The sequence below is a fragment of the Schistocerca nitens genome, chromosome 2, assembly GCF_023898315.1.
Source record: "Schistocerca nitens isolate TAMUIC-IGC-003100 chromosome 2, iqSchNite1.1, whole genome shotgun sequence".
NCBI lineage: Eukaryota > Metazoa > Arthropoda > Insecta > Orthoptera > Acrididae > Schistocerca > Schistocerca nitens.
Window position 1 is genome coordinate 781438231 of NC_064615.1, and position 24263 is coordinate 781462493.

At 41.6% G+C, this 24263-nt stretch overlaps 1 protein-coding gene across 3 annotated transcripts in view; it reads left to right on the forward strand.

Annotated features, from left to right (window-relative positions):
* The window catches only part of LOC126237033 (ribonuclease P protein subunit p30), an 87573-nt gene that overhangs the window by 27080 nt on the left and 36230 nt on the right, over positions 1-24263 (forward strand). For 2 of the 3 annotated variants that reach the window (XR_007545022.1, XM_049946792.1), the window contains exons 4-5: positions 6129-6197; positions 16186-16392. Coding sequence is in view for 2 of the 3 variants with exons in the window: in XM_049946792.1 (XP_049802749.1) it covers positions 6129-6197; positions 16186-16392 (276 nt within the window). In the remaining variant the exon portion in view is untranslated. The remainder of the gene's footprint in view (positions 1-6128; positions 6198-16185; positions 16393-24263) is intronic. The other variant, XM_049946793.1, reaches the window with a different exon arrangement.

The following is a 24263-nucleotide window of genomic DNA, read 5'->3' on the forward strand; positions in this document are numbered from 1 at the left end:
TTCTTTACAGACGAATGGAAAAACTGGTAGAAGCGGACCTCGGGGAAGATCAGTTTGGAATCCGTAGAAATGTTGGAACACGTGAGGCAATACTAACCTTACGACTTATCTTAGAAGAAAGATTAAGAAAAGGCAAACCTACGTTTCTAGCATTTGTAGACTTAGAGAAAGCTTTTGACAATGTTAACTGGAATACTCTCTTTCAAATTCTGAAGGTGGCAGGGGTAAAATACAGGGAGCGAAAGGCTATTTACAATTTGTACAGAAACCAGGTGGCAGTTATAAGAGTCGAGGGGCATGAAAGGGAAGCAGTGGTTGGGAAAGGAGTGAGACAGGGTTGTAGCCTCTCCCCGATGTTATTCAATCTGTATATTGAGCAAGCAGTAAAGGAAACAAAAGAAAAATTTGGAGTGGGTATTAAAATTCATGGAGAAGAAATAAAAACTTTGAAGTTCGCCGATAACATTGTAATTCTGTCAGAGACAGCAAAGGACTTGGAAGAGCAGTTGAACGGAATGGACAGTGTCTTGAAAGGAGGATATAAGATGAATATCAACGAAAGCAAAACGAGGATAATGGAATGTAGTCAAATTAAATCGGGTGATGCTGAGGGAATTAAATTAGGAAATGAGATACTTAAAGTAGTAAAGGAGTTTTGCTATTTAGGGAGTAAAATAACTGATGATGGTCGAAGTAGAGAGGATATAAAATGTAGACTGGCAATGGCAAGGAAATCGTTTCTGAAGAAGAGAAATTTGTTAACGTCGAGTATAGATTTAAATGTCAGGAAGTCGTTTCTGAAAGTATTTGTATGGAGTGTAGCCATGTATGGAAGTGAAACATGGACAATAACTAGTTTGGACAAGACGAGAATAGAAGTTTTCGAAATGTGGTGCTACAGAAGAATGCTGAAGATAAGGTGGGTAGATCACGTAACTAATGAGGAGGTATTGAATAGGATTGGGGAGAAGAGAAGTTTGTGGTACAACTTGACTAGAAGGAGGGATCGGTTGGTAGGACATGTTTTGAGGCATCAAGGGATCACAAATTTAGCATTGGAGGGCAGCGTGGAGGGTAAAAATCGTAGAGGGAGACCAAGAGATGAATACACTAAGCAGATTCAGAAGGATGTAGGTTGCAGTAGGTACTGGGAGATGAAGAAGCTTGCACAGGATAGAGTAGCATGGAGAGCTGCATCAAACCAGTCTCAGGACTGAAGACCACAACAACAACAATGGTTACACTTATATTTGCGGAGCAACTAGTTGGTTTCAGTTTTAGAATGGAAGGATGTACATTTAGGAGATGTTACACTTGATATGTGTCTTATCAAGAGGATTAGAGTCATTGTGTTTTAAATAAAACAGTTACAAAGAAAAGTTTGTGGACAGTATATAAAGTTAAATTAGAATAGAAGAATCTCTTGCACTTCACTTCAAGAACACTGTCAGTTCAGTCCATTGTCGCAAGTCAGCTTCTTTACGCTAGTATTTTGGTCTGTTGTGCAATGTTTTTTGCACTTTTCTTATGTGTGTTCTGGGGTTCATATTTATAAAGTTACTTTTCTCTGCAGGAACAAATAAAAATTGTGTGCCACACAGTTCGCTTTGTAGGTTATTTTGAATCATCTTTCCAGGATTGTAATCCGTGTGATCTATATCATTCTCCTTAAAAAACTTCTAAGTTTTCTGTATACATTCTTGTTTGTCTAGAATGATTAACAGGTTTACTTGATCTGCTTTAGAGGTTGTGGCGTTTCCATGTTTTTGTTTTGAATTTATTTCATTGAAATTGTGCAGCCAATTTTTGTTTCTATGCCTGTCGCATCACAACTCACTCAGGCAGGCCCTGGGCCGGCGTACGTGGTCTTGCCAGAGGGCACTCTTCTCAACAGGTGCCATCTTATTCATGGTGCCGCAGCAGTTGCGCCACTTCATTCAGACCATTTGTTATAATTCGAAAAATCATCTTTTCAGTTGAATATGGTCAATATAAAGCTTTAAATGTTTTAGACTAATCATATCTAAAAATAATGGAGGGCAGATGCTCAAAATGTATGGTAAATAAGCTTTTAAGATAACATAATGAGCACAAATTCCTCCCACCCTATACAACACAAGATGGCTTTCTTTAGCAGCAGAAGTAACAGACTTTTTAAACCACTCTTGATAGAAATTGAAAAGCAGCACATACGAGACGTGCTTAAGCAGCTTGCAACAGCCAATGATTTTATACTGACTGACATAATCAAAATGGTTTAAATAATTAAAAGCAAAATTTAACAATTTCCAAGAGGCTAAGTCATACGCAACAGAAATACAAAAAATACAATGCTTCCATACAGAGGAAACAAAAAAATTGAAATTTTTTTCTAAAACCTCAGTATAGCATTTCATACACAAGTTTCCATTAAATTGAGACTACACAATAGTATTGACTATGATGTGGAAAAATTAAGTGTAGCTATTGAAGCATCTTCAGCTAAATCAGTTTACACCTTGAGAAAATCTGCTTCAACATGGGGGAAATGTGACTTCAACATGGGGGAAATGTGAGATCTTTTAGTATTTTAGCATTTGAATTATTTTATAAGATTGTGTGGCAGTATACCCAGAACAAGTTTAGTGAGATTGTCACCAACCACAGGTGTCTACATATTTATGGGGTTGTAGCATAAAAAATAAAATGTATAGAGTGCAAAAAAACCTACATAGGACAGTCCAAACAGTTTCTATACTTGGTTTAAGGAACATGTAGGCACAAATAATAAAACTGTGTTAGGTATACACCATAAACCATGCAAAGCACAGCACGCAAAATATACACCAGCGAATGAAAGTGATTCATGCTACCCCATAGAAGTATTTCCTGAACTTACTGCAGGAGCCTGAAATTTTAACTCATCATTTGAAAGAACAAACTGCCCAATGAACAAAAGTCATAAAATGCATAGTTTAAAAAAGTATATTTATACATTTCTGTACACACGCTGACAACAGTTACTCTGATATGACAATTCCACCGTGAGGTGAACCAGCCTGGCGGCGATGAGGCCATCTCCAGCTGCAGAGTGAGACTGTATGCTGTATTGATCAAAACACACACACACACACACACACACACACACACACACACACACACAATGGTCTTTGGTTGAATTCTGGCATAAGGAAGCATGCTCAGGATGTAGGCAGAATAAACTGTGTTCCTGGTGTGTTCTATACATACTGTTCTTAAGTTTATCTTTGTAGCCTTTTTTATTTTTATTTAGTATTTTAACACTCTCTCTTTATCATTGCAGTCTTTCAGACTATCCTGTAACTGCTGTCTAAACATATCGTGAAAGCCTGGCTTTCAGAAGCCGTATTGCAATATTCCATAATTTATCACCGATTGTGTAGTGGTGCCACCCGATGTTGCTAAGGAAACAGGGTAGCTTGCACAACATTACTGTCGACTGCCGTGGAGCCGTGACTCAAATGGCACTTGTCGAGAGAAATGCCCTCTGATGAGACCATGTAAGTTGACCCAGGGAATGCCTGAGTGAGTTGCAATGCGATCTGTAGAGTGAGCAGCAAGTGTGCTATGAAGTTTCACTAAGGTGTTAATATTGAGGAACTTTGATAGGACGTGGACTGGATGCTACTTTGGAATATGGACTTAAGTTAGCTTGCACTGTTTCCAAGAAGCTGAGGTATGGTTGCACTCAGGAGTAATGGTCTAAGAAAGGTTGGGAACCTCTGCTGTAACATGTAGCAGGCAGTTGGCACTTTACCCAGCAGAAATGCCAAATGTAACCGAGATTGTACTAGGCAACTGCTGCTAATCCACCCACCAACCACCCCACTCCCCCCATCCCACACCCCCAGCCCCTACCCCCACCCGCCAACCCCATATAATGAAGTCTGAGATTGGACCTCTGCATCATCTGCACGTGACCTCTGGAATAAGCAGCTTGCCTGTTCTATGTCAAACACATGTACGTCCATCACTCACCTGCAGGCAGGACCTACTCTCATCACTGAAGACAACAAAGTCCCATTCCAGTCTCCAGTCTGACTTCCCCGACTCCAGAGTAGCTGTGCTTGGTGGTGTTGTGGTAGCCTGGCCAGAGGCACATGTGACCTTAATTTTTCTGCGAGCAGATGGTTCCCATTGGCCCGGATGATACAGCAGGTGCATCATGTGCCCGTATTCCATCCCTGGATGATGTTTGGTTAGCCACCACTGCATGCACAATGCTTTGAACCTGACAACTGGCTGTACTATGCAAAAGTCCAGAACATAGTCCACAGGTATGGAGATGCGGAAATGTTCCACAGACCGCTGTTGAAAGCAGTGACATAGCACCAGTATATTCTGCCTAACATGTACAGTAATCTGTTGATAGACTTCCAGCTTCCTTCATGCCTACAGTGTCTGTAGCGTCAAAACAGACGATGCAAGACAGTCTTCTGACCACTGTCTGATTGCCAGTTACTCTAACAAAAATATCACTAACACTACAATCTCTCAATATGCACAAATTATACCCCAGTGCTACTGAACACAGTCCATGAGGATGTTGCCTTTTAGAATAGGAGAATGTCTATACGTCACTAGGGTGAAGTGATGTGTTGCACAGTGTGTACCAAAACAATGAATGATAATCATTACAGTGAAAGTATTTGTTTTTATAGTTTGTCAGTCTAAAAAGGCATACTGTTTGGCAAGTGCGCAAATATTGATGGATGCCACAGGTTTGCACAAGGACAATGATAGCAGCTTTACTACAATTCACGGGACTTGCTGGTTTAGCAGTTTATTCCATGCTGCCATGTCCTGGCCTGGAGATGTGAGGCATGCCATGGAACTGTGCACGCCATGACATTAAGAATAATGTTGTCTTTCAGAAAGGGCTAAGAGAACTATCATTAATGTTAAACAGAATGGATGTAATTTTTTTATAGTGCTTGTATGAATACGAATCTTTATGAATTGTTTTTGTTTTGTAAGTGAAGGTTCAATACAATCTTATTTTTGAAGAAATGCCGTCTCTTAATTGCTAGAAAGTTAAGAATTTGAATGAAGTTTACAGTTTCCAGCACCAAAAAAGTTGCATTAGGGAAAGTGTCTACATAAAAGAAGAATTACATGGTTTGTGTGAACACTTAATGAAGATACAGCAGATCATAAATAAAAATGATGGTGATTGTAATCTAAACAAACTGTCTCAGAGTAGGGAAAACATTGAAGTGTAACTTACCTTTACAAAAGGTTGCAAGTAAGCATAGTAGATAAATTTTGCATTCTCTTCACTGCAGTTTTGATTAATATCCTTTGGGTAAAGAAAACATTACTCATGGCTTTCGGTGTTCAAAGTGTGTCCATTCTGGTGTGGCCTGTTGTCTGTATTGATCCCAAGAAATTGTATGTTGTGTACTACTACAATCTTTTGTCAGATTAAAATTATATTTAAGTAGTGCATATTTTTATGATTGTTGTTGAAAACTCAAAATTTCTACACTTTATTTTTTCAAGTTAAGTATCCGTTTCTGTATATTAAACCAGTTTTGGATATAAGATTGTCCACTGATGACTTTTACAGTCAGCTTTAAAAATTTAATATAAATAAAGGCAACAGTGGTGAAATGCTTATAATTTTGGTTATGCATGCTGTTACTTATTTCAGTTCTAAATTTGACATAGTGATGATTAAATTTTCGTTATGTACAAAAAGTGGAGATTTTCTTGATTGAACATTGCTGTGAAAATCAAGTATGTGTTACATGAAAAAATGTGTCCCAAAGAAACTGCTGTCAGGGAATCCCATATCCACAGTTTTCCATACAGATAGTTGGTACTCCTTGTCATTCATGACATACTTTTCTGTTTAGTATTTTCCCTGACAGAGGACTTGCTAGGTCTGAAAACTTACTGTTTGATTTCTTTATGAGTGTTATAGCAAACCATATTAGTAAGTGGTTCTTTTGTGTACATTTGCTTATTGTTGTTTATCAAAATAAAATTGTGTCTCTCTGAGCTACCATTTTTTAAAAGTAGCTTTTAAAAATTATGATAAATAAAAGGAAGAACTGTGTAATACTCATAATTTTGATATGTTAAAATTTCTAATGGTTTTGTTTCAGAATCAGTCGAAAAACCTGAAGAAGTATAAGATCCTAGCAGCTGTGCCAAAAACACAATCAGCATTTCAGGTAACTTGCTTTAACTGGTTTTTAACTTTTAAACATCGCCTGCAATTGATACTATCCTTCTCCTGAATCCTATATCTGCCATGTGTCTTGTATCCTATCTGGATGAACAGATGATAACCAACTACCCTTTTCTCAAATCTTACATCAGCACCAACCCCTGTGAGTCATATGTGCCAATCCTGTGGCCTGCAAGTGGGAATAAAATCGATACTGTTGTTTATCCACGGGTGTTCTCAGCACATACTGTGTGCGTGCTCGTGCGTGCATCAATGTGCAGAGTGGGACAAGAGTGACGGATAGGTGGGCATCCAGGATAGTTACATAATTGGATAAATGAGGACCAAATTTAATCTGGTAAAAATCCCTTGGCATTTATTTTATTTACAAGGGATGCATATGGTGCACCTAAAGAAGTTGCCATGAGTTTAGAGGGGCTGTTATGGCCAGGGTTCTGGAGGGAACCTAGGAGAGCAGGGGAGGGACACGTCAGAAGACAGCAGCCGAGAGACTGGAAATTCTCTGCATTGGCCCTCAGCTGCCCAGATCTGTGAACATGTGATTGTTTCCTACTCTCCTACTGGTTAAGGATTGTGACCAAGGCTTTGCCAAGGCATCTCTCCACCAGCAATCCTCACCATGAGAACCCTATTAAGCCTAGTGGGTGGGACAATAAAACGCTGTGAGCTGTTTCTCAACGGTATCAAGCATAATTACTGGAACAATCCAGGAAATAAAAAATTTGGATATTTTGTTCCTGACCCCTCCAATTGGGTCGCCCATTGTGCATTCCTCGCCTCCCTTCTGTAGAATTGGAGCAACGAGTTTACAAAAGTAGTGAATTGTGGAAGGCTCTTTCGGACAGACTGTTCATTGATAGAGGCCGTACGAGCTGCAGGAGTGTAACAGTTGTTATTATATAATAGTTAATTTTGTATTTAGGGACAAAGATTTACAATATTTATAGTCGTTAAGTGCTTCTTGGGGCACAATTAGTTACAGGGGAATTGTCATTAAAGAATCATTCTTACCAAGTCGAGCAGATTTGTGGCTGCTGAGGGTTGATGATGCCTGTCAGGCTGCTTGTGCCCTATGAACCATATTCTATAGGAAATGCAACACTCCATCTGGAGGGCATTAGAGGGAAATCAAGTGGTGTTTAAAGAGTAAAGAGGTCCAATTTAAATGATGATTGGTGGTTTAGGTCATCGGTACCCTCAAATTTATAGAGGGACCTTTCAGTGAGTTACCAAATGATTGAATTCTGTCAATGGTTCCACAAGAAAGGAGTATGGAGGGGTGAATCTTATAACTAATACAGTTTTCTTAATACTTCTCCTTTTGTCAAAGGCACCTTTAAAATTCCTATTCTATTTACCAAAGGAGGCTTAAGAAAAAGAACAATTGCAATTGATGCTAAAACTCTAATTTTAGATTTTGGAGCAGTATGTGCAATAGGGGCAGTAAATGTGAAAGTGTTTTACCTACTGTTAGTCCCTGTTATAGTAGTTGTAACCTAGCCCCTTTAAGGTGAAAACAAATTATGCAATGTACAAGGCCATCTACTCTACAAAATGCATCTGGTCTCTTATACCAAGTATCACTTAGTGTACCAGGCAATCCAGTGCATTGTTCATTGCTATAGCCCAGGTAGAAATATGTGTCAACATGACCTGCTTCCGCGATGTGGAGGTATGCCAGCCCTGGATTGAATCTGCGTGGTGGATTAACAATGAGGTATTGGTGTGCCAGTGACCATGGATGTGGTGTTTTAGCCAGTTTTCCACATCCCACTAGTTGAATACCAGGATGGTTCCCATGTTCCACCTCGGAAACATGCTGCGCGAACATTTAGAATATTTTCTCACACTTGCACACAGAATGTACTCTGTACGCAAAGAGATTGGGTACACTGCTTCTGGTCCTCAGCTCATGGTCTAGTGGCTAGCATTGTTGCCTCTGGATTATCAGGTCCTGGGTTCGATTCCCAGCCAGGTTGGGGATTTTCTCTGCCTGGGGACTGGGTGATTGTGTTATCCTCATCATTTCATCATCATCATCATCATCATCATCATCATCATTCGTGACAGTGGCTACATTGGATTGTGTAAAAATTGGACTGTGTAAAAATTGGGACTTTGCACGGGTGCTGATGACAGTGGAGTTGAGCACCCCACAAACCAAACCAAACACTGCTTCTGTTCTTGGGGGTGAACAGGAGACTGATGACCTTAGCTGTTTGGTCTGTTTAACATCCAATAAGAATCAGAATCATAAGTGATGTGGTTGTCAAATGTTTGTAACAGATGGTCATCAGTAAAACTGAGTGGCATCGAGAGTGTACCACCAAGGGTAATTTAGTTTAAGAGTGGGTGTGATGATACCGCAATGGGAGCTGTTAAACAGCAAATCGCTACCAGAGTAACATGAGGCTTCAGGGACAAGCTTGTGACCAAAACAGAGTAGGGTAATGATTAATGGTACATGCACTAAGAACAACTGTCTGTTACTAAGAGGAGTAAATCCTGGTTCTCATGAGAAATCAAAACTGGCATTTGTAATCTGAAAAACTACAGTGTAAGGCTCAATCGTCAGTATTACAGACAGGAGAGGAAGGAAAGGCAACGTGAAACAGACATCTGTGATGCAGTATAGCTGAATGCTGGTGCTGACAGCTTTATGTTTGTGGTTTATTGTAAGGAAGATTGTATATAACGAATGATGCATGGGGAATTTTGGTGGGTAAATTGGTAGGGATGTTCTGGGCAGGACTGAAAAGCACAGCCAACTGTTTAACCCTCAGTGTCCCAGGAAATCCAGTGCATTGTGCATTGCTAAAGCTTGCCTGCTTTGCAGCAGTTACAAGACATGTGTTCACAAAGGAGGATAGGGAGGAGTCTAGGTATGCATTATATAAGGTCTGCCACAGTCCAGCGGTAGGAGTGAAATGACTTTAGCGAATGAGTGTGTGTCAGCTGACAAGAAGGTAAATAAAAAATTTTTGATGTATCATCTTGAGTGATAGCTGTGTGGCAAGATATGTCGAAATATAAATTATTTTACTTACTTCGGTAATATAGATGGCATTGTAGTTAATAACCAGTGGAAGTTCCATTTCAGTTGCCTATTTTCCACAGGTTAATCACTTTTCACTATAATACTGCTTGTTAGTTGAAACACATGACAAATTGTGGTACCCCTTGGGGAAATGACAGTAATGGACGCGAAAGGACACAATATGCACTCTGTGTATGTCTGTCAAGAGAGCAATGCTTGAAGCATTCAGTCCATAGCAGATTCTTGTCAAATGATCTTCCACAAAACCCAAAGAAATTGTGGTTATATCTAAAGGCTGTTAGTGGCACCAAAGTTAGCATCCAGTTCCTAGTGAATGAAATAGGAACTGAAATTGAGGGTAGCAAAGCAAAAACTGAAATGGTTAACTCCATTTTCAAATGTTCCTTTACAGAGGAAGTCCTAGGAGAATTACCCCAGTTTAAATTCATGCCACTGAAAAGATAAGTGAAGTATTGGTGTCAGTAGTGTTAAGAAACAGCTGAAATTGGTAAAACTGAACAAAGCTCCAGGACCTGATAGAATCTTTAGCGATTCTGTACTGAATTTGAAAGTGAGTTAGCCCCTTTTTTTTTTAACTGTAATCCATCCTAGATCCCTTGAACAAAAAACCATACCCAGTTCATGGAAAAAAGCACAGGTCACACCCGTCTACAAGAAGGGTAGTAAAATGATTCTCAAAACTACCATCCATGTCCTTGACATTGATTTGTTGTAGATTATTAGAACATATTCCAAGCTGACAACATAATGAGGTATCTTGATCAGAATGACCTCATCAATGCCAACCAGCATGGATTCCGAAAACAACAATCATGTGAAACCGAACTCTCACTTTTCTCACATGACATACTGGAAGTGCTGGATCTCAGCAGTAAGGTAGATGCAGTATTTCTTGATCCTGGATAAACATGTGACTCAGTACTACACCTATGCATATTGTCAAAAGTACGATCATATGGGATATCAAGTGAAATTTGCGTCTGATTGAGGACTTTTTGGTAGGAAGAACACATTATGTTATCTAAGATGGAGAGTTATTTTCATATGTGGTAGTAACTTCAGGTGTGCCCCAGGGAAGTGTGTTAGGACCCTTGTTTTTCATGTTGTATATTAACGATGCTTTGCTGATAATGAAGTTATCCATAATGATTTACTGTCTGAAAGAAGCTGCATAAATATTTAGTCAGATCTTGATAAGATTTCAAAGTGGTGCAGAAATTGGCAACTTGCTACAAAAGTTCATAAATGTAAAATTATGCACCAAGTTTCACAAAATGAAAAAAAGTGGTATACTAGGACTATAATATCAATGAGTTACTGTTGGAATTGGCCAACTCATAAAAATGCCTGGGTGTAACACTTTGTGGGGATATTAAATGGAATGATCACGTAGGCTTAGTCGTGGGTAAAGCAGATGGTAGACTTCCATTTGTTGGTAGAATACTGGGGAAGAGCAATCAGTCTACAAAGGAGATTGCCTAAAAATCACTCTTGTGACCCATTCTAGAATATTGGTCAAGTGTGTACGATCTCTACCAAACAGAATTGACAGGGGATATTGAATGTATTCGGAGAAGGGCATCAAAACTGGTCAAAGGTTTCTTTTCTCCTTCGGAGAGTATCACAGAGATACTGAAGGAACTGCACTGGCACTCTGAAGATAGATGCAAACTATTCTGAGAAAGTCTATGAACAAAATTTCAAAAACCAGCTTTAAATGATGACTGTAGTAATATACTACAACCCCCCTCCTTATCGCACACATAGGATCATGAGGACAATATTAGAATAATTACAGCATCAACAGAGATATTCAAACAATCATTTTTCCACACTCCATACATTATTGGGATGGCAAGAAACCCTAATAACTGGTACAATGGGACATACCATCTGCCATTCACTTCATGGTGGTTTGTGGCGTATAGATGTAGACACGGATGTAGAAATATGGTAGCATCCAGAATGTGCTGTGCAACTGATTTATATTACAAAAATCTTCACATAAAAGTATGGCATACTTTGCTCAGATAAAAATACAAGTGGGCACACTCTGTGACTAAGTGAAACATATGATGCATACACTATCCTTCAACAAGAAGACGGGGGTATATTTCACAGTACAAATACTGTGCAGTACTAGATGAACATTGACCTACCCACACAGCCAGAGAATGTGGTGCAGATATTGTCCACCTCCTTTGTCAACAAACTAAGTAGACCAGCCCATAGGCACTCTCTGACAACTGAAATAAAATTCATGTAGATACAATTCAGGATCGTTACTGGTAATTCATTTACAAATCATAGCCTGACAACAACCTAAGTGTGGCCCATTACCAAATCAATCTGTAATTTTGGTAAGCATCTTTAACTGTGATAGATAATATACAAAACATTAAAAACATACAGAAAAAAGTACACATTGACAGTGAAGTCATAGAACAAGTTGATGAGTTTTTGTATTTTAGGTAGTTAAAGAGAATGATGGGATTACCAGAAAAAGAAATAAACAAAGAATAGTAATAATGCAGAGCACTTTTTTAAAATTAAGTAGAATTGTCAGAATTGGCAATTCCTAAGTGTCTGAAAAAGTGTATTGTCAGTGTATATTTGAGTTATCAGTGTGAGACATAGACTTTTAATGTGAAAACCATTCAAATATCAAGGGGTGCTCAATGATCAATGGAAATATGCATATTGGGAACTATCAAGAAAGGCAGGAAAACAAACGAATGCTTTAGGGAACAGGCTACGGTGGAAGATGTCATGACGGTAATGAAAATGAAATGGAGACATGGGACATGTAACCAGTTGAATGGAATGGAAATGAAGTGGAGGTGACTGGCATGTGTAACCAGGTGAATGGATGAGAGATGAACCAAGAAAATTCTTTACTTTATGTTAAAGGGGGGCAGTGCTGTGGCTTTGGTGGCTGAATAATCATCTCATTTAAGGCGGGGAAGCTCTTACATTCGCAAGCGGAAAGTGTTACGTCATTCACAAGACTGTAGGGTTTGGGATTGTGGGTACCAGGGGAGGGGGAGAGGGGAGGACAACAAACTAAATATTGGAAGACTATTAAGAAATCTGTGTGGAAAGAGGTAGAGAAGCCATAATAGGCCCAGAAAGGAACTGGGTTATGTACAAGAAGAGTAACAATAGAAGAAATAAACAAGGGAAAGGAAAAGGGAGGGAGGGAGGGGTGTAATGTAATGAAATGAAGTAGGATAAAGTCCAGACAGTGAGGGGCAAATACAGGATCCTAGTATAGATTTTGGCCAGAAAGGATGCAGAAGAAGAGGATGAATGAAGATGATTTCTAGTGGCCAATCATGGAGGAGTCTGTCTTGAGAAGATGTGGAACCAAATGGCGCTTGTTGGAAATCAACAGTTATTGAAATTTCTCACTTTGTTGTGTGTAGCAAGCTCGCCCACTTGAAGGCAACCACTATGACTGCTTATAAAAGTGTGCAATAGGTTTTTAGTTGTGCACACACACTTTGCTGAGCAACAGCTGCACTAAATATAATATATGAGTATATTGATGTTGAGTATATTGATTTGTGATATTAGCAATGGGATAGAATGTGCTGACGACGCATTTAGTAGATGAATGAAGGCAACATTTTTCCACTCGTACTGTATATATGAGGTGCTACCCAAAATATCCTAGAATTTCATTGTAAAAATTATAAAACTGTACTTATGTCCCCCATCAACTTCAGAGTACTAACCTCGAACATGTATCCAATGATTCCAGCATTGGTCCCATTTTTGGAAGTACTCTTGGAAGTCTGCAGGGTGAAGGGTGTTCAGGACCTGTTGCAATTCCACTTGGATGTTTTCAATCGAGTCAAAAAATCACCTTTTTCAGTGAAATTTTCATCTTGGGCAACAGGTAGAAATCGCTCGGGGGCTAGGTCTGGCAGGTAGGGAGGGTGGAAGACCATTGCCATATTGTTTTTGACCAGGAATTCCTTCACAGCGAGCGAGGTTTGTGCAGATGTGTTGTCATGGTGTGTCAACCAGTCTTTCTGTTTGGATAACTCTGGACATTTGCAACAAACATTTTCCTTCAGTCACCTCAAAACCTCGCAGTAAAACTGCCCATTGAAAGTCTGACTACTTGAAACAAACTCCTTATGCACTATTCCCAAAACATTAAGGGGGGTAGGGAAATCAGCATTGCTTTCATGTTGCTGTGAACTTGTTGAGCTTTTTTTTGCCTTGGAGAAAATGGCATTTTCCAATGTGACGATTGCTGCTTTGTTTCAGAGTCATAACTGTAGACCCAAGATACATTATCTATTATGGTTCTGGATAAGAGTTTTGGACACTCTCAAACTCTTTAGTGTAGCCCAGTGCATGTATGAATCCTGGGGTTTCGTTTGTTGATACTGAGAAGGCGAGGGACACACTTGAGTACAATTTGTCTCATATTCAGTTCATGACATGTACCATAGAACAGGTTAAGTGTGTTACAGAAATTATGAATTATCTGCCTTCCATCTTCGTGATTCACATCATGCACTTTCATGTTCGTTTCTGATGTTGTGCATGGTGACAGTTGACCAGAATGTTTGTCATCTTCCACAGATTCTTGGCCTTCCTGGAAGCACTTGAACTACTCACATGATCTTGCTTGACTCAGTGCATTCTTACCAAATGCCTCTGTCAGCATGCGGTGGGTTTTGGATGCAGATTTCATCAACTTGAAACAGAATTTTATGCAAATCCATTGCTGCTTTACGTTATCCATTTCACAATTTGCAGAAGCACTGAAACATGTCCTGACATGCACCACTATAAGTCACAACTGTGTGCACCGAAGATGACATAAATTTATTACACAGTAGCAAAGCCATGTACTTCGAGACCTCTAGCAGAAGAATGTTGTACTGCCACTAGTTTGACCAGTACAGTGAAATTCTTGGATATTTTGGGTAGAGCCTTGTGTATTAAGACCTCTTCTTATTTACACAACTAGCTTTGTACAAGAAGGGAAGCAAAATGGAATGCGGTAACTTAGAGAACAACATACAGGAGTACCAAGCTGGCTTTCGACCAAACAGATCGACAATAGGTCACATTTTCACACTAAGACAATTGTCTGAAAAACATTGGGAATATGATAAAGATATCTACAGCCTGTTCGTCGATTTTCAATGTGCATATGAGAGCATCCACAGGAATATCCTATACAATGCAATGCGGGACTTCAGAATCCCTGAGAAGCTAGTGAGAATGGCGCAAGCTTGTTTGGAAGAGTCAAACGCAGCAGTACGTTTCCGAGGAGCCACATCAGAAACATTCGAGATTGAGACAGGCGTCAGACAAGGGGATGCTCTCTCATGTGTTCTGTTCAGTGTCATCTTAGAGAAAGTAATAAAAGAGTGCAGGCAACAGGAGTGGGCTGGAGAAGAGATGGACGGTAACTTCAATTGTCTCGCATATGCAGATGACATAGTACTATTAAGTGAATCAAAGCATGTGTTGAAAGAAATGTATCAGCAAATGGACAATTATGCACAGAAGGAAGGGCTCAAAGTGAATCGAGACAAAACAGAGTTCATGCAATTAGGAAGAAGACAAGAGCAGATAGAATTTCTTGAGATAGATGACAAGAGGTTCAAGAGAGTAGACCAGTTCAAATACTTGGGATCATGGTTTACCACGGACACCAACATAAAAATGAACATCAAGGGAAGAATAGCAGTGAGAACAAAATGCATGCATACCCTTAGAGAGACGCTTGGCTCTAAATCGATCTCAGTGAACACGAAGATGAAAATCTACAACACAGTGATATGCTCAGCAGTAATGTACAGTTCAGAAACATGGAGCATGACTAAGCGAGAAAGGGAAAAACTATTAATATTTGAAAGAAGAGTAATGAGGAAGATATGGGGACCAGTTTTAGGTAATGGAGAATGGAGGAGGAGGAAAAATGAGGAAATCTACCTTCTGATGTGACAACCAACTATCCTACAGAAGATAAAGAGCAAAAGAATACAATGGTGGGCCACATAGCCCGTATGCCAGATGGAAGACAGGCGAAGATGGCACTAACGTAGAAACCAAAAACCAAGCACCCCATTGGACGACCAAGGCAGCACTGGATGGACCACCTGGCGAAGGACCTAGCAGCCCTGGGAATTGAAGACACCTGGTGGAACCGGGCACAAAACAGGAAGGAATGGAGGCAGTTTGTGGAAGCAGCACATGTTCTGCAGGGCCAGTGATCGCTGAATATCTATCTATCTAGCTTTAGCTGAAAAGTCTGTGTCCTAATGTTCATGGCTGTGATACCTACTATTAAGAGAAATTAGTAGATGCATGAGGAAGTTTTTCTGTCACATTCTCACATTATGCACCCTTTGCGTTAAAACAATCTATATGTTTTGCCGAGCTTAACATCATTTAATGTATAAGATATTTTCCTTATACATTTTGTACCCTTTATTACTTGATCTGTGGTTATGTTAATTTTTATAACATAAACAACATGCTAACACTGGGAAATTGCTTCATGCTATCCATATGATAACATGGTATTGGACAGTTACCTGTTTTTAAAAGGGAAAACCATAGCCAATATTTAACCATCATGAAGCATTGGTAGAATGGACTGTAAGCTCTTTTGTGCAATCACACTATGTACAGCATTCTGTACTATTATAAATGCTTGAATGAGTTAAGTATTTATATCAATACAGTATGGAATGGTGCCAAAGAAACAATGTCTCTAACATTGACCCACCATAACTCATTCATCCATAAATAATTTTGGAGGCAATTTTTTGAATTGTGCTTATATCATTCATTGCCATAGAAAGTAGTGTGTGAGTGAATTAAATATCAAAATTAATCTTATTAGTTGACTTAACTGAAAATATCTAAAACATTTCAGAGTGCCTGCAGTAATCTGGATATTGATATTATATCTCTAGATTGTGAAAGCCGAACTTCTATACGAATTAACCGGAAAATGTATAACCTAGCAGTGGAAAGAGGAACTTTCTTTGAAATAACGTATGCACCTGCCATTCTTGATTCAACAACCAGAAGAAACACTATATATGTGGCACATATGTACCACACATTTGGGAAGTCTAAGGTAAGTCTTATTTATTAACTAGTGGAAAGCCCAGGAAGGAATAACAACAATATGGAAAGGACAGACTGCTGTTCACAACATAGAGGAGGCATTGTGTCACAGACAAGCACAGTAAAAAGCATGTTAGAACTGTTCAGCTTTTGGATAAGAGGGAACACACACACATTCACACAGACAAAACCAACACACACACAAGGTACAGTCATCTCTGGACACTAAAGCCTGACTGCAACTGCATGTATGGTGAGTAGCAATCTACCTGGGGTAAATAGTGTTGGGGCAGGGTAAGAGGGAGAGGATGGCCTATGGGAGCATGTAGGAATGTAGTGGGGACAGGATAGGGCTGCTGGGTGGGTATCAGAATGTTTTGCTGTAGAGTTGGGGAGGGGGTGGGGGGGGAGGTATAAGGACTATGTACTCACATTGACGGGATAGAAGGCGCGTGTAATACTGGAGGGGGAGTAGGGAAGATGATAGGCAGGTGGATGACAAGGAGTAGAGCAGGTTGAGGTCAGCTGGGTTACAGGAATGAAGGATATGTTGCAGCGAGAGTTACCATGTGTGTTGTTCTGAAAAGCAACCTTGGTGACACAGGCAGTGTAGCAGTCATCAAACTGAAGCAGCGTGGTCAGCAGCTGGGTGGCCCCACCTTGTCTCTCAACCACAATTTGATGAAGTCCATTCATGCAGACAGACAGCTTACTAGTAGTCTTGGCACAGGGGTTACAGCCAGTTTTGTAGATCCACGGCTGCTTTCATAGATGGCCCACTTTTGACTGTATAGGAGATGCCTGTGACGGGACTGGATTGGATGGCCGTGGGAAGACAGTGGTATATGTCTTGCATACTCTGTCTAATGCAGGGATACGAGCCATGAGGCAAGGCATTGGAAGCAGGGTTGGAGTAGGAACAGACAAGGATATTGTGAGGGTTGGATGGATGGCAGAATACCACTGCTTGAGGGATCAGGAGGATTTTTCTCATTTCAGGACATGTTAGAAGTAGTTGAAACCCTGGGAGAGAATGTGATTCTGTTGTTCCAGTCTTGGGTGTTTCTGAGTCACAAGAAGAGTGCTCCATTGCGATCAGACAGTTGGCGTGTGAGGGTTGGGGGTTGGTAGGGGGCTGCAGAGACAAGGCACCAGAGATCTGTTTGTGGACACTTGGTTTGGAACGGGTGGTAAATGTCAAAGTATAGGTGTTGTTAGTGGTATTAGGTTTGATGTGGACTGAGGTACTGATGTACCATCCTTGAGGTGGAGGTTGACACCTAGGAAGGTGGTTTGTTGGACTAAGGAGGACCAGGTGAAGTGAATGGGAGGGAAGGTATTGAGGTTCTGGAGGAATGTAGGCATGGTGCCCTCATCCTCATTCCAGATCATAAAAGATGCCATAAGTTAATCTGAATGAGGTAAGAGATTTGGGATTCTGGGTGGTTATGAAGGATTCCTCTAGATAGCATATGAACACGTTCGCATACTATGGTGCCATGCAGGTGCCCATTGCTATACCAAGTATTTGTTTGTGATGCCTTCAAAGGATAAGTAATTGTATGTGAGGATATAGTTAATTTTGGGGACCAAGAAGGAGCTTGTAGGTTTGGGATATCCCCTTCCCTGCTTCCATTCCAGTACTACACACGCCTTATATCCTACTGATGCATGTATGCAGTCCTCTCCCCCCACTTTCTCCCCTCTGTTCTCCCCGTCTCCTCTCACAGGGGGGCTCACCACGCTTTGGTGAATTCGTGCTTGGCATCGTGGGCCCCCAGCCTTTTCACCACTTTTCCCTTCCGTGCTGCATGTCTATCCTTCTGCTACCCTTACCCCTCCCTCGGGGCCTGACACCGGAACAGTCCCTCCACTGTTTTTTCGTTCCTTTTTATTTCCCTTTCCTCATTCCCCTTCTCCTATCTTTCCTCTACTTCGGCATTTGAGGTTCCGTTTTTTCCTCTTTGTGTGCTTCTGAAGGCCTGCTCACATGTCTGATACATAACAGGTGACTGGGTAACATGTAATTCCCAGCCCGGGACGACAGGTAGGGTTCACATGTATCCCTGGTACAGGCCAGGCTCAGGGAGAGGTGATTGCTGAGCTGTTACCTTCCCAGATTGCCAATTGGTCCCTCTGTCAGGAGTTTGGGAGGTGTGAACAATAACCTAAGACAGGTGAGCCCCCCTCTGAAGGGGAGGGCGGGGGGGCAGTTAGAAGGAGTATGTCATTGGAGATGCTGGCAATCATGGGGGATTTTCTCGCAATGAGCCAATCACCTTCTTCTCAGTCTACATCTACTAAACATAAATGGAATGAGACTAATGATTCATAGACCCCCTCCCAGCTGCACCTTGGTTCCTCGTGGTTTCACATACTGAAGACGGTCAGTCCTTCGCTACAGTTCAAAAATGTTCAAATGTGTGTGAAATCTTATGGGACTTAACTGCTAAGGTCATCAGTCCCTAAGCTTACACACTACTTAACCTAAATTGTCCTAAGGACAAACACACACACACACACACACACACACACACACACACACACACACACACACACATATGCCCGAGGGAGGACTCGAACCTCCGCCGGGACCAGCTGCACAGTCCATGACTGCAGCGCCTTAGACCGCTCGGCTAATCCCGTGCGGCTTCGCTGCAGTTAATCCACTTATTATTCAGAAAGGCATTGATGCAATTGCCCTGTGAAATTCTGCTCTTATTTATGCAATGACACTTTGCTTTTGAAGACTAATTGTGATTCTCAAGCACAACAACTGCTTGCAACTTTGCTTCTCCACGGCTATCCTGTTCGTGCCGAGGCCCATCAAACGCTGAATTCTTCACATGATGTTATTTACACTAGGCTGCTCAATGGTGTGACCAGGCAGAAATCAAAACTTACGTTTCTGATCAGGGCATAACTGCAGCCCATTGAGTGATAAAGAGGTTAATGCATCCTTATTGCTCACATGCACTCTTTTTCTCATGTTTGATGGAGTAGTGCTTCCATCAAGGATCAAAGCAGACCATACTTTCCGAACCCAATGCACTGCTACCAGTGTCACCACTACAGCCACTCTCAAATGTTCTGTTGAAACCTGGCCAAAAGTGTTACTTTGGAAGGGATGGTCACGAGGACGATGCCTGCCTTCTTCTCCCCACTGTATCAATTACAAAATGACAGTGTAGCATCCTTCCAAGAATGTTCTATGTATATCGATGAGCAGGCCATCCAGGAGATCCAGGTGAAGGAAAAATGGGTTACCCTATCATTCACAATTTGTTGGCTAGTTGGAAGCCATGCGTTTTACCACGTGGCACTTACAGTACCATTCTTGCTACAAACTCACTCCACAAAGGACATGGCCACGCAGACTTGCGACCTTAAATTCACCACCACACTTGTAAAATTGCCCAGTGTCCTGGTAGCATCACCGTCTCCTTCTCCTTCAGCTGTGCAATAAGCCACCAAATTTTCACCTCACACAGCAAAATTATCTGCTACGCATCCAGCAGGTCTGACAGGTTGGAAAGAATACTCACGCGAACGCATTTTATGCCCCTCCAGCCAAAAACCATTCTGAATCTTCATCTGACAACTGCAAAGACTCCAAGAAATCCAACAAAGGTAAATGGTCTTCTCCTTTGTCAACTTGGATATCCTCTTCAGCAATGTCGCCATGTGATACCCTCATCCAGCCGACCTCCATGTCGCTGGTGCACATGTGGAATCTACAGACCAGCCGAGAGAACACAGATGCCTCTGTAGATCCCATGGAGTAGGTTCCTCCAGCCTCTGCGCCCTGTAGCAGAGAGTCTTTAAAAGTTGGCACTTGACAACTGCTGAGGTGACACCCCTTCATTTTTTCCCTCCTCCCCTTTCCCCATCATGATTCCCCACCCCCCACCCCCAATGACACATTCACAGCCTTAGATCCAACAAGGAGGAATTTCGGCTGCTCTTGGAATCATAGCATCCACTTGATCTCTGCCTCCAGGAAACTAAATTGCATCCTCATGACCACCTTGACATCTCGCGTTTCTTTCTGATACAATTTGACCATCCCCCCCACCCCATTCCCCACCCCAAGGATGGCATTCCATCTCATGTGGAAGTCGTGCTGCTCATCCAGAATTATGTTCATAGTTAAACCATCTCACTGAACACCCGGCTGCAAGCTGTTGCAGTCCATATTTTTCTTCCTCTCTTCACCTTTTCTCTTTGTACCACCTACATCCTTCCATCATTCAGTGTCACCAGGACAGACTTCCATGCACGCCATCCCCTTTGGCACTCTCCCAGAATCTGTCACAGAGGTAATCCTCTTGGTCAACCTTCTCAACCAACTTCACCCCATCTGCCTTAAGACAAGCACCCACATTCCTTTCGGACTCCTATTTCCATTTGGACCTATCTTTATGCACTGCCCAGCTTGCCCATCTCAAGTGGTTTGTTCTCTCTGACACGTGCTCGAGCAACCATAACTTGTGTACTATCCATTTGCTGACCCCTGCCCCACCTATTTTCTGACCCCTACCCCACCTACATGTAAACACAATTGGTAGCTTTCTAAGCTTGATAGCTTTCAAATATGAGGTGTCTAGGAAACCCGCTTTCTCGGATCGCTAGCCAACAATTCAAGCAAATCATATTAATGAGTTTTATTACAAAATGAGCAATTACCATATTTAACTTTGCTTCACACGTGTCGCATGAAAAGGGCGACATGCAAAATAAGCAATATTCTTCAGTATAAACAATCCTAAGTTGCTGCTATACAAGTCACTAGTCTTGAAGCTGCTCGTGAATGGGGCCGCAACCAGTCAGATGTGGCGCTTATCTCCTCTTCACCTAGGGGCGTTGCTGTCACATTGTCGTCCTGGAGGGAGGTCCGATCAGTGTGCGATTGGCTGACTTCTTCTCACAGCCTTCTCTGTTCTGTCGTTCCTGGCTGGTGTACTGGTGTGCTGATGCTCGACTTTATGCCGTAACACCCCCCACCCCCCTGTAGTGACGGATCATCATCATATAAAGAGCACGACAACAGGAGAGGAGGCAGGAGCGTGGATGCCGTAATGGACTGGAAGCTGTGGCTGCAGGGGACGTCAGACTTCCAGTCGTACTCCACCATGTGGCCTTCGCTCTGGTGGAAACATCCTCTAGAAAACATCCAGAAGGGTACGTGTCCACCTCCTGAGGCTTATAACAAGATGTAGAAGGTTTTGGCTGCTGTGGTGTGGGCGGGTCCAGCTCCATCAGTAGGACAAGAGGAGGTGGAGGAGACGAAGGCTCCGTCTCCATGGCATCATCCTGCGGTGTCGTGCTGCCACCCTCTAGCAGCTGCTGTGGCTGTGCTGTCCTCAGTGTCCGTGAATCTTGTGGAAGAGATACAGAAGGATCACCGTGCACATGACAGTGGTAAATTTAATTGTGATGCTGGCACTGCAATCCGTCTGGGCCCGAAATGAGATACATGCATGCGCCAAGTCAATGAAGGATTTTGCCTCTTGCTCACCGTCTGCTGCCGCTAAAAACCATGTAAAATACAATATCATGTGGCGCAAAATGATACTTGCAGCCTTCCTTCGGCAGTGGTTGCTGAGGAAGGTGGAACAGTGTCTGATGGCGGCGGCCGTGAAGCAATTGTGCCACCAATGGTCCATCTCCTCGATGCGAACGATAGGAGGTGAGAAACAGTTGCAGTGCTTGATCACTGGTGTGTGTGGTATGAAGTTTGGCCATCTGCTGCATGAAGGTTCTCACAAAATGTTCTACTTTCGGTTGACTGTGGATGGAACAGTGCACTAGTTAGATGCTGTATGCCACTGCGTTCACAAAATGTTTTAAATTCATTTGACGTGAACTGAAGGCCATTGTCCAACACTATGGCTTCACACAGACCTTCGAGGCAAAAAATAAAGAACAATTCCTGATTTGTGCTATGTGACGTTGTCGGGCTCATTGACACAGCAAAAGGAAACTTGCTGTAAGAGTCTACCACAAATTAACCAACGAGTGTTTCAAACAGATCCCGTAAAGTCTATGTGCACACGTTGTCACGGTGATTGCGACTTGGGCCAAGCATGACACTGTGATGTCATCTGTTCTATTTGGGTGTCCATACCCTACCAAATACAGTGTCAATGTGCTAACTGTTTTGCACAAGCAATCCCTCAGTGTCCTTGGTGAAGTAACTGCAACACTTATGTCTGCAAAACTTTGGGGATCAACACATGTGACTGTCCACTGTCATTTTGAACTAGAGTCTCACCTTGCTATATAGCGAGTCTATGTCAATGTGCAAAATAGTGACGCATTACAGAGTTCTTTACTGCCAGTAAGTTTCATATCAGCGCACACTCCGCTGCAGAGTGAAAATCTCATTCTGGAGAGTTCTTTATGCTATGTAATGAGCGAGGCCAAGCTGTGTGAAGGTGTTTTAGCAAAATGTTCAAATCTGAATCAGCTTCCGTGGCCTGTACAATTTTCCTATAGTTCAGAGGAAAGGATTGAAGCAATTCAGAATCGTGAGCATCGATGTGACAACAAGATACAACAGAAGCGTCAAAGTCTGTATCAGGGCCAGTTGGAAGACAGGAAAGTGTGTCTGCATTACTATGTTGAGCTGTCGGACGATACACAATCTCGTACTGTTATTGAAACTATAACAAAGCCCTTCTTTGCAATTTTTGGGCAGTTCGTACAGGAAATGGCTTCGTTGGATGAAACAAGGACTGCAATGGCTTGTTATCCATTACTGTAGAATTTTCTCTCATACAAATAGTGATGGAATTTGGTGGCACCATACACAATAGCCAATGCCTCTTTCTCTGTTTGTGAATAACTGCACAGAGCTTTGGACACACTTTTCATGTGAAAGCAGTAGGCCTGTCTTTATCACCAAATCTGCGAAACCACTGCACCAATTCCATGTGAGGAAGTGTCAATTTGCAACACAACTAGTTTGTCAGGATCAAAGTGAACCAAGCATCAATCACAGAGCAATGCATCTTTAAGTTTTTAAAAAGTTTCTTTGTACTCATCTGTCCAAACAAAGGGAACATTCTTGGGACGCAAGCAATGCAATGGAGCAGTGATCTGTGCAGCATTTGGTATGAACCAAATATAATAGTTCATTTTGCCCAAGACTGACAGCAATTCTATGACATTGCAAGGAACTGGGAGGTCACATATGGCTAACAAATTGACTGAAGAGGATGTACACCTTGACTATTTATAGCCTGACCAAGATAGTGCAACTCGGGTTTAAAAAAATCGCACTTGTCCAGTCTGCACTTTAGTCTTTCATCAGATAACACATGAAACAAAGCATGCAAATTTGCAATGTGTTCTTCAGCTGTAAGACCTGTTACGGAAATATCCTCAAAATAGTTGTATCAGTTTGGTACTTGAGGAGTCAGCTGTTCTAAATACCATTGAAAAATGACGGCTGCGAAAGTACTGCCAAAAGGCAAAAACAAATATTCAGACAATCCAATATGATTGTTCACAACACATACGCTATGAGATTCTTCATCTTGTGGTACCTGAAGATATGCGCCACACAATCAATTTTTGAATAGTAGAGACCAGCGTCTAATCTTTCCATGAGATACTTTGGGCGTGGCAGTGGTTAAGTATCAATCACAGTATGTGGGTTGACTGTAGACGTAAAGTCAACACAAAGGCGAATGTGACCTGAATATTTGGGGAACAAAACCAGTGGACTTGCCCATTGACTACGTTGTTTAGGCGCAATAGCCCCGCTATCTTGCAATTCTTTAAGTTCAGCAGCAACTTTGTTCCGTAATGCAATGGGAACAGTTGTGGCCCGGCAAAATTTCAACTGAGCATTGTCTTTTATAGTGAAATGTGTGC